Below are 12,312 nucleotides of genomic sequence, written 5' to 3' on the forward strand. Positions count from 1 at the left end.
ATCAAGCAACCCTTCTTCTCTCTGTTCCAACGTTGTTCTATCAGCTCTCTGTTGGTTCACATTCCCTCTCTCAGGATGTTGTTCATTAAGGTTCTTAGGCCAAACAAACACATTTCCCATTTGGAAATCGTTAAAGTCTCTTTGCAACTTTCTCTGTTTGAACATAAAATAAAAAAGTCCAAACTTAATCGTGGAAACACCAATTTAATAGGACACAACATAGAATCCCCAATGACTAAGCACTTTCACCATAATAATGGCTTCATCAGGGTACTGTTGGGTGATGCAAACAACATTTAAATAACACATACTTTTGTCAACTAGCCAATCAACATTCAGTGACATCATCGCATCAATTTAATTTTAAGCATTTGCATTTTTTATTTTATATTTTAGATTTTGATCAAACTACACTTTTTTCTAAAAATTGTAACTTGGTTGTTTAAATTGATGTGATGATGCCACTGAATGTTGATTGGCTAGTTGACAAAAGTATGTGTTATTTAAATGTTGTTTGCATCACCCAACAGTACTCTGATGAAGCCATTGTTATGGTGAAAGTGTTTAGTCGTTGGGGATTCTGTGTTGTGTCCTATTAAATCGGTGTTTCCACATATAAGTTTGGACTTTTTTAGCTTCGTCTGTTTGGTCTGCCTCAACCTCATTTCATACAGGGTGACATTAGAATAAATATTATCAATACGACTGGTGTACATATCACCCTGAAACTGCAACAGAAGATTATTATGCAGCTGTTCGATTTCCAATAACAATCGATCTTCCAAAGATTTGAAATACTCTAACATTAACTTGATGTAGTTAAAACTACAGTCTAAAAATTCAGTTGTTGCCAGTTCTTGACAAAATCTGGATGAACATCTCCACAAGTCAGCATGCACAACATTCGCATGCTGCTTGGTATAATGCGGAAATGTAGGCATGCCTCAAGATGTAACCACTGCCAGGTTTAGTGTTCTAACTTATAAAGATCATTCTCTAAATCTCTAAGGATTTTAGAAAAGTCTCAAGCTCACCAGTGTCTTGTTGTTGTGTAGAAGTACCTTGTTCAAAAGACATAATAAGAAGTGGATTTTCATGGCATTTAGTAATATTATTCCATTTCTCTCGCATTCGCTCATTCAACTCATGGGAAACATCCAATACCGGTGATGCAGATTTACCATCCACCATGTGTAAGCACTGGAGAACAAGCCAGCAAACAAAAAGAAAACCACCAATGCACACTGAATGTCCAGATAGAAAAAACACCAGCTGGACAACCACGGCAGGAATCTTCACTTTAATTTTATAGATAAAAAGGACAAGTGCTTTTGCTTAAAACATATGCTTCTTCAGATCCTATAAATAAATTAAAACAATATTCACTTTTTATAATACAATTCAACCAATCAAAAGTATTAAAAAAATTGGTGCCAAAATGACATCATAACTAATAATTAACTTAATCAAGAGAATGTGAGGGGTGATGATAGTAATAATTATTTGGACAAGTAGAATTAAAGTGGATCCTTAGGATGCAAGCACATAAGCATCTGGGACTGAATAACCAAGTCAGTATCAAACTTGTCTTAAATGGGCGGAAACTAAAAATGTATAACAAAAAATTATTTTGATTAAGTTAATTGTTATTAGTTATGATGTCATTTTGGCACCAATTTGTTTACAGTTTTGATTGGTTGAATTGTATTATTAAAAGTGAGTAATGTTTTAATTTATTTATAGGATCTGAAGAAGCATATGTTTTATGCAAAAAGGCTTGTCCTTTTTATCCATAAACTGTTTTATTAAAGTGAAGATTCCTGCCGTGGTTGTCCAGCTGGTGTTTTTTATGAGATTTTGTTTTTTCTGTCTGGGCATTCAGTGTGTTTTGGTGATTTTCTTTTTTGTTAGCTACTGGTAACATCACCTTTTTCTTTTTGTTTGTATAGGGTTTCTGTGAACAGTTAGTTCCACATAGGCAGCAATGTTCGCAGGGTTTAGCGGGGCTTGAAATTTTGCCATGATATCACTTAGTAGGAAGTGAGTCTTAAATTAGTTCCTGAACATACTAGGGTTAGCTGTGGCTCCAGGTTTTAGTTTTACTTCAAATGAGACAATTTTGTGGTCTGATCTTACCAGAGAGGACATTTCAATAGTGGTGTGCAGTACTCGCCTATATTAGTGAGGACCAGATCCAGAATGATTGCACTCTTGGTCAGTGTATTGGCAATCTGGTCCAGGGAGTTTGTGTTTACAAAATCTAGGAATATCTATGCCTGCATGTTTGATGTCATATATTATTCCCAGTTAATACTGTGATAATTAGTCACCCATGAACATGGTATTAGGTTGGATGGTGAATGTATTCAGTAGGCTTAAATACGTGTTATAGGTTTCCTGGGTCATAGAGGGGGGGGGGGATCTATAGCTTGCAAGGGAATTTCTTAGGATTTTGTCTATGGTGATATGAACTCAGAGAAGCTCAAGTGCATTGTCCTGTTTCACTAGTCTTAAGACATAATTATCTTTGATGTAAATCATGACACCTCCACCTTTGGTCACTGCCTGTGTATTAACTGGTATAAATGTGTGGAAGACATTATAACCCTGCACTGCTATTGTGCTCTCCCCAGCTTTAAACCATGTCTCAGTGACTGCACAGACATCAGCATTCTCAAGGGTGAGGAAGTGGAATTTGTTGTTTAGACTCCTAAGATTTTCTTGGTTTTGATTTGCTATGTTGGAGGCATTTTCAATTTTGCATTGTCTAAAAAAGGCACTCTGGGGGAGGATTATGTTTTAGCTAATATTCGAAAGCCAAGAGGTGAGAGGTGCAGCCCATCCCTGGCAAAGCAGTGTGATCCATTGATTGTCTCTTTCCACGCTGAGAAATATTGCACTCCCTTAGAATGACACTAGAAACTAAGCCAGTTATTAAAATCATTCATCTTCTGCTGGAATTGTGGCATCATTCTTGGAAAATGTAGAATGCTGCTCAGTGCTAGGCTCATACAAGCCTGGGACATGTATTCTGAGAGTTCCACGATGTCTCTCTTTATATGTTCTGTGGAGATACATCTCAGGGCATTTACACCCACATGGACTATGGCTAAGTAGAACTGGTAACTGTGGTCCAACGACCTGAGTGCATGCATTATGTGGTGGATCCTGGCTCCTGATAAGCAGCTGACAGTGACTTTATCCTGACTCAGCCTGATAAGAGGGAGATCTCATTGTATCTCACAATGGAGTCTTCAGTGACCAGAATGTTGGATTATGTGGTGGCTTCTCTTATAGGCTTAGAAGTAGAGGCGCCATGCGATGTCACTGTATGCATTGATGTGGGTGGTCTTTTGAAAAACTGCATTTGGGGCTTTTGATGGCATTATTTTATGTGTTCTTCATCTAGGAGGTTTTTGTGGTTTAGGGAGGTTACCTTTAAGCTCCTCAGCATATGTGGGATTATGTGTCTGCTTTGTTTTGCGTGTGATGGGTGCTGCATGTGTACTACTGACAGCCTAACTGACATTAAGAGCACTTTTATGTGAGAGCTTTGCTTCAAGTGATATCAGATACATATAAATACATCTCTCACATTCTTGTCCATTTGAGAATTAGCTGGTTGTCAGTAAACATGATGCAATTTCTGCATTGTCTCAGGATGACTATATCCACCATGATGGTAACAGAGATAGTGTGACAGTTCATATCCATGGCAACAAGCCTATTCTTATTTATTAGATGGTTGTGGTGAGATTACAAAGTAAAGACTATCAAGTTCGCAATTCTCAGGGCAGTGCTTGTTACTGCAAATTAATTGCCCTGTGTGAAACTAGGTATTGGTGAAATTTCAAGGGTGTTTTTACAGGAAAAATGTCAACTCAAGGTGCTACAGGGCACTGTCAAACTCTTGAGGAGAGCTACTAAACTGGACCCTGATGGCTTATGGCTGAAGTATTTAGGCAGATGTTCTGAAGTTTGGTTAGACAGAAGCTTACTGAAAAGAAAAAATAATTAGCTTGATCAAGAATGATAACTAGTGGGGATTTACCTAATGGACTACTACCTGGCTACTACTGGTGCTAGTCTCACCATATCTTCCCTCTGCTAGAATACAATGACCCTTTGTTTCTTCCTCCACCAGAAGCAAAATTGGAGCACCAATCCCAAGATGAGAAGCAGGCCATAGGCTCTTTAATGACCAAGAGTCTTGTCCCAGATGACGTAAGGGTCTGTAGGCCTATTTTAGCTTTTTCCTAGTATTTGCCTTGAATAGTAAGTAGACCAGTCAGGAAGGTCCCACACATACACTCACTGCCCAATCAGAGGCAGTCAAGAATTAATGCCCTCTGCTCCTTCTCTAACTAGAAGCAAAACAGAAGCACTAATCACAAGGTGACCACTGAGAGGCAGAATGTGGGTTCTCCAATATTTGATGGTCTTGGACCAGGTTTTGCTGATTTTAAAGGTAAGATACAAAAATATGCTAATATCCTAAGAGTTGTAGTGTACACTATGCAGTGAGATATGAAAGGGATGGTTACACAAGCTTTATCAGTCCAAGGGGAGAGCTACTAATTTTAAAAGAGCAAGATTTATTTGGAAAACCCCTTGGGCAATAATTTGGAAAGGGGTGGGTGCTTAGTATTCTGGCTCTATGGAGTACAGTGGGAAGGCCTATACATTTAAATAGCTAAAGGGGGTGTCACTTTACAGAATGATAATTCTGTGCTTACTGACAATAGCCAAGGAAAGAGGAGAGGGAAAAAAATATGTGGTCAAATTAGCATAAGGGGAGGGCAAATAGAGAGAGAGTTGAGTTTAAAAATATAACAACACCATGGTGGGAAGGTGGAGAAAATGTAATTTCCATGTGACTCAGAAGAGACACAGCTGTGATCCCTTTCCTAGTTTAAATATGCGGTAGAAAACATAATATAATTAAAACAGTATAATAAAATACACCACAATATACAAAATAGAAGAAGGCAATAGAGCAATACAAATTACAAGAAAGTAATATAAGAAAAACAAACTAACCTTTCCCCCCAAAGCAGTATATGGCAGAATCTGAGTGAGCTTATACAGTAAAGCCCTGAAACATTTTAGTTTACCCATTAAATGCAAGATTTAGTTCCTAGCTCCTCACTCCGTTCACAGGTAATTATCTTAAGTGGTCTGTTCTAATATCTGTGTGACTCATGAGACACACAGCTCTGGTGTCTTCCCTGGTTTAAATATACAATAGAAAATAGAAAGAATTGCAACACAGTATAATGAAAATACATCCCGATGTACAAAACAGAGGAAGGGAATAAAGCAATACAAATGGCAAGAAAGCAAAATAAGAAAAAGAAAGAAAAGGCAAAAGATCACCAAAGCAATGGGCAGACGAAGATAAAATGGTACACCCCTCACACCTTACCTACCTAAAGTTTTTGTCATAATCCCCCACTCAGGCACAGTAGAAAAGTTCAATAAACTGAGAATAAGCCCTTATGTCACCAGATGGATTGCTAACTACTCACAGATATGATGCAGGAAATTGAAATGGGGGAAGTTACCTCCACAAAGAGACCAGTCACCAGTGGAGTCCCCCAGAGCTTTGTGCTGGGACTTGTCACATTTGGCATCTACTTCGACATAAAAACCAACACCAAAAGGCTCTGGCTGACTAAGACTGCAGATAGCTGCAAGCTAGGAGCAGTCATTGAATCCACAAATGGCTTAGCAATCATGCAGGAAGGTCTGTCCCAAATAAATAACTGGTGCCAAAATCATGAACTGAAACTAAATGCCAAAAAATGCATTTTCATGTAGTTTGGGAAGGCATCTACCCCAGGAAACTACCACATGGGCAGTATGCTCATAAAAGTTGACCCAGCTATTCAGCATTTGTTAACTTATGTGGACAGTGACGTAACTTTTTACCAACACGTTTCTATTGTTATAAAAAAAGTCCTTCTACATTGCACAGCTTATAAAGAAATGGATTGTGTCTAAATCTAGAGATGTCATTCTCCCCTTTATCAATCCTAATTAGGCAAATCATGGAGTTTAATGCCCCCTTTGGCATGTATTTGTCCAGACACATGCAACAACTGGAACATCCACAGAGATACCTTACTAAAAGGATATGAGGCCTAAACTATATGTCCTATATGGACCAACTCAAAGCCTTGTCACTATTCTCAGTATCCTATAGACTGCTAAGAGGTGACCTATGTCTGGTATACAAGGCATTCTCCAACCCAATACTGATGGATTTATTGCACATTGACATTCAAATGGAATTAGAAATATTTGGTCTAGGAATCTAAATTTCTTCTGCACCATCAACAGAATGGTTTGGAGGGATAGGTTTATCTCACAGAGGATACCGCTGCTCTGGAACAGACTTTCCATCTATGTAAAACAAAGCTCATATTCAAGCACAGCCTGGATGTACATATGACAAACAGAAAACAGAAAATTTGCACCAGGACTGTCCCGTGTGCTACTAAAAGACAGAGGCAGTTCCTAAATGCTTTATATCATGCATGGGTCCCCTCAGATTATCTGTGGTATGCTCCTAGTCATTTTGACTAGGAGTAATCTATAATTATTGACCACGGAAAGGATAAGGCCAATCGAATGTCCAACAGGGAAGGTGAATTCAAGCTGTAAAAGGGAAATTGGCTAGGCCTAAAATGGCCCACAAGTGCAGCTAGCTTAGTAGCTATCTATGAACCTATTTCTGTTACAGGAATTTAATTTATTAACCTGGATAGAGCTTTGATCAGTTGTGACCAAATTCAGTCTCAGGCAGTGATATACAAAACAAAACAAAAAGAATAAGAAGAATAAACAGAAGCAGCAGTTGTACAATTACAAACCAAAATAATAACAATAATGGAAACACGCAGTAGTTGTACAATTACAAACCAAAATAATAACAATAATGGAAACACACACAGTAGTTGTACAATTACAAACCAAAATAATAACAATAATGGAAACACATGCAGTAGCTGTGCAATTACAAACCAAAATAATAACAATAATGGAAACACACGCAGTAGTTGTGCAATTACAAACCAAAATAATAACAATAATGGAAACACACGCAGTAGTTGTGCAATTACAAACCAAAATAATAACAATAATGGAAACACACGCAGTAGTTGTGCAATTACAATCCAAAATAATAACAATAATGGAAACACACGCAGTAGTTGTACAATTACAAACCAAAATAATAACAATAATAGAAACACACGCAGTAGTTGTACAATTACAAACCAAAATAATAACAATAATGGAAACACACGCAGTAGTTGTGCAATTACAAACCAAAATAATAACAATAATGGAAACACACGCAGTAGTTGTGCAATTACAAATCAAAATAATAACAATAATGGAAACACACGCAGTAGTTGTACAATTACAAACCAAAATAATAACAATAATGGAAACACACACAGTAGTTGTACAATTACAAACCAAAATAATAACAATAATGGAAACACGCAGCAGTTGTACAATTACAAACCAAAATAATAACAATAATGGAAACACACGCAGTAGTTGTGCAATTACAAACCAAAATAATAACAATAATGGAAACACACGCAGTAGTTGTACAATTACAATCCAAAATAATAACAATAATGGAAACACACGCAGTAGCTGTGCAATTACAAACCAAAATAATAACAATAATGGAACAATCACAAACACAGTATGAAAACAGCACACAACATGTACATGGAGCATGCCAAAAAAGTTATCCATGAGTCAGTATAGAATTTCAAAGGAATAGATGAGGAGAAAGCAGTGAAATGTAGAGGGAGACAAGTCTTCTGGTTTGGTTATATGAAGGTTACCAGGTTACCATTTAAAAGAGATGGAAGGGAAAATAGTGGAGAAAGTTAGCGTCACGTGTCTGAAAGGAATCATTTAGGAGAAGGGAAATCTGAATGAGAATCTCAAAGCTAGAATCACAGGGGCTTCGGCTAAATGGAACAGTGGCTCAGGTGTCATGTATGTGACAAGAATGCCAAAGAAGCTGAAAAATAAGGTAAACAAAACTGAGGTGGGACCAGTACTACTGTATGCAGTGCCCGATCCAGCTCTAGGTGACATAGGCAGTCACCTGGGGCCTGTGGCTGGGGTGGCCCATTCTGGCCAGGAGGCTTCCATGATTAAGAATTAAAAATAAAAATTCCACTCACGAGTGTGGAATCTGTTTACATCCATGGAGGCAGCTTCTTCTCCTTTAAGGAGGATCATATGTGCATTGCACGAACGCCAAAGTGGATGTAAACACATTCCGCACTTGCACACAAAATTTCAATTAGCCGTTCCACTGAGAGAGAGGGTAAGTGTGTGTGTGTGTGTGTGTGTGTGTGTGTATGTGTGTGTGTGCGTGTGTGCGTGTGTGTGTGTTTATGTGAGATTTAAACTAGCCATTCTGCTTGTATGCGATATGTGTGTGTTCATGTGAGATTTAAACTCGCCATTCTGTCCATACGAGATATAAAATGTGCGTGTGTTGCTGTGTGAAAAAGTAGGTGTGTGTGTGTGTGTGTGTGTGTGTGTGTGTGTGTGTGTGTGTGTGTGTGTGTGTGTGTGTGTGTGTTTTAACATACCTCTCAACTGTCCAGATTTAGCCTCATAGTTTTGGTCTGTTTCTCATAAAAGTTGTAGTTTTCTGCCAAATCACGAAGGACTGAAGTCACTAAATAATGACATATGTATGAGTTTCAGACTTTATATCCTTCGGAAAATGCATGTGAACACAAATCCTCTTATTCTAGCAACTTGGTACACTAAAAAGAGCAATATTTAAAATGATCCCTGTTTTGGGGCAATAGTATTTCCATTATTTCAGACTTTATCCACATTTCTTGCACTAAGAGGTCGAGAGGTATTGCATATCTTTCAACCGTCCAGATTTTTGCAGAATGTCCAGATTTATGTCTCATATTTTTGGCCTATTGCACATAAAAATTGTGGTTTTCTGGAAAATCACTGAAGATTGAAATAACTAAAGAATGCCATACATTTGAGTTTCAGATTTCATTTCCTTCAGAAATGCATGCTAAGACAAATGCTGTTATTCTAGCAACTTTCTAAGTCTATAACAGCAAAATTTAAATTCTGTCACTGTTTTTGGGCCTTTGTTCTCCCATTATTTTAGGCTTGTTCCAGATTTCTTATGCTAAGAGATTGAGAGGTATGGTATGTAATGCCCTAGTTAGGGGGGAGGGCGGGTTCGTCAATTAACTTGATCAGGCTTGACCCTGTAACTTGGTTACAGGAGAGAAGAGCCTGAATACTCTATACTAACTACTGGACTGCTGAAGGAATTGTGAGTTTGTTTCAGTACATTTTCGGGGAATTATAAGTTTCAGTGCATTTTCAAGGCATTATGAGTTTTTTCAAAAGAAGAGAAGTTTACTGTTGCTCATGTTGTTGTTGTTGTGTCTTTCGGTTTTTCCTGGTTAGGGGTCGCCACAGCGGAACTCCGGTCCACTAATGATTGGCAGTTGATTTTTACATGCTGAGTTGCCAGCCCTAACGCACAACCTTAAACGAAGGTACGCCCATTCACGCATGTCTCCATGCAGAAGACGCTCTAGCTGAGAGTCGAACCAGTCAGAGTCTTACTGTGAGGCGACAACACTACCAGCTAAATCTAATTTCAATGGTGCACCTAATTCTGTTTAGCAAATGGCAGTCACTGTTTGTGTTGTAGAATTTGAAAGCAGTGTTAGTAGCATTAATTGCCTCTGGTGCAGAAGGTTGTGGGTTCTACTCCCATACCATGCAGATGGAGTGCTGGGATCACAGTGCCTTTTCGATTGATGATTATTTGGTGAATTTTAAGGGGGGATAGGGGTTCTACACTCCTAAGTGTGTCTTATTTCTATGAGATGCCTAGTAACTATGAACCTGTTGTCGGTTTGTCAGTCATTCCCTATTGCAATATTACCAGCTTAACAATTTTTTTTAAATGTAACATAGGCAATTCATTCTTCAAGGGCAACAGGCACTGAATTTGTAGGTGAAACACTGAAATATAAAGTTGTTTGCCAGTAGCAATCTCTTTATTAGTTACACTTCTCTTTAATGTGGAATCATTCGGATGACTTCTGCTTCTGCAGAGATTGTGGTTATTGACTGCTACTGGTGGATTGTAATGACGGAGGTTTGAGTGGCCTTCCAATGTTGAAATTTTCTGAAATGGGTAGTTTTGTCATTACTGGTTCATACATTTTAGTTTTATTGCTTACTAGAAGAATGTTGAAAACTACCAATTTAAAACACACTCTAACAAGTGGTGCTGTATTATACAAGGAATATAATTTAAAATAATCAGGAAGATGACTCAATGAACACATGGATGGCTGGCCCTAAAAATGTGTGCAAGGAGCTTATGGTTTGAAAACAGCCCAAAGGTAAAGTTAGTCCTCCACTGGCCAGATGGATTTTATTTGAATGTGGGTTTTAATGCCGTTTCAATGAATGTGAGTTTCAAGGTTAGAGAAGTTTACTGCTCATGCTAAGTGTTTTCATTCTGAGACTGTATTGTCTGTTTAGCAAATGGTATCAGTGTTTGTATTATTCTATTTCAATATCTGTAATCATTGCAGAAGTAAATAAGAAAACTGTATGCACACTGACAGATATGAACAGTGTTTATGGTAACTGAGGAGAAATATTCAAGTAATGAAACACTGGAATGGCCGGGAAGAGGGCTGCTGTGGGAGTAGGTGGTTACTGCAAGAGGGGCCGCTCTGGGGTGCCCCGATCTATTATCCCTGCCTAGGGCCCCATTTGACTATGATCCGGCTCTTACTATATGGTACAGAAACTTGGGCAGTAAAGGCAGACAGGTTTAAATAGCTAGAGATGATGGAGAGGAAGTGTCTGAGAAGGGAGGTAGGATGCTCACTGTTAGATCAAGAAATGAGGCCAGAATAGCTTCAATTGCAGAGAAAGTCAAAGGGAACAGATTATGGTGGTTCAGGCATATGTTTTACCAAGCAAAAGATTTGGTGAAGAGGATTTAGGACATACAGGATGAAGGCAAGAAGAAATGAGTTTGTCCAACCAAGAGATGGATGGATTGCTTAAGAGAAGACCTATGAGAGTCAGATATAACTGTTGAAGAAGGTAGGTGAGTGGCACTAAACCAAGAGGGGTGGCAGCAGTTGACGCAACACCCCAATCCATGCAGAAGAAATGAGAAAAAGGTATTGTTCATAATAATAATGATTTAAAAGAGGGCCATAATTAAAATTTGACCCAAAAAGACTCTCCCAGGTTGTGATATGTTGTTCTTGGTCTGTATCCCGATAACGTTTCCACTACAGCTGTTTTTCTTTCTCTGTCTTTTTACTGAGATCTTTGTTTTGATATACCTAGTACATGCCTGTTTAGATGTGAATGCGAAAATTCTAGTTTATAACAATATTTTGTTGAAATCAAGAACATTTGTGTTGAATTTATATTTTGGATGCAGAGTATTATTTAGTATTTATTTATTTTATTTATTTACATTTGTTTACCAGAAAGTCAGACTGGGCTAGCAGTCCAATTTCAGCAGAGGCCTGGGGAGAAAAGTCCCAAGAAAAAGAAAAAAAATGCGAAGAATATAACATAGAATAACAGGAAATAGCAATACACAGATTAAACGGCATATATAAAATGAAAGGAAATACGATTATTAACAGAATCAACAAACATAATGCAGTTACAATGTATTCAGGGATTAACAATACGATACATGCTCTATGCCTCAGCAGAGTAAAAATGTGGAAAGGAAATTGGGGAGGGGGTAATGAGATTTAGTAAAAAGGAACAATTAGTAAAGTGAAGAAGGTAGAGAAAAGGTCATAGGAGAACGGATAGGAGGACTGAGTAAAGGCAGAGTGAAGAGTAAGAAAATAGAGTTATCCAGGGGAATGCAGGAGCAGAGCTGGTTAATATTTACATGCTCTTTAAGAAGGAGTTTGAATTTGGGGGTAGTAGGAGTATGTAGTATATGATGGGGAATGTTGTTCCAAACGTTTGCAACTTGATTTACAAATAAGAGTCACCAAGCAAAAGAGTTGAAGCATTTCTTAGGTTTTAGAAGTACTTTGCTGGATGAGCAGAGGGATTGGGTTGTGTTGTAAGGCTGAACTAGGTCCATAAGTGCTGGGCAATCTTCTGGTTGATGTAAGATGTTGTGAGCAATTGTGAGTTGATTAAGTGCAAGAAGATTTGGTATTTTTAATTACTTTAAAGAGAAAGTGAGATAATTATTGCTAGTAATTATTT

At 38.0% G+C, this 12,312-nt stretch overlaps 1 protein-coding gene across 1 annotated transcript in view; it reads right to left on the bottom strand.

Annotated features, from left to right (window-relative positions):
* Positions 1 to 996: 996 nt before the first annotated feature.
* LOC122810164 (cadherin-4-like) overlaps positions 997 to 12,312 on the bottom strand; it is a 368,858-nt gene continuing 357,542 nt past the window's right edge. The window contains exon 10 of the mRNA XM_044081642.1: positions 997 to 1,298. Within this exon, the coding sequence (XP_043937577.1) occupies positions 997 to 1,298 (302 nt within the window). The remainder of the gene's footprint in view (positions 1,299 to 12,312) is intronic.

The sequence above is a fragment of the Protopterus annectens genome, chromosome 8.part1, assembly GCF_019279795.1.
Source record: "Protopterus annectens isolate FY-2018-M chromosome 8.part1, PAN1.0, whole genome shotgun sequence".
NCBI lineage: Eukaryota > Metazoa > Chordata > Ceratodontiformes > Protopteridae > Protopterus > Protopterus annectens.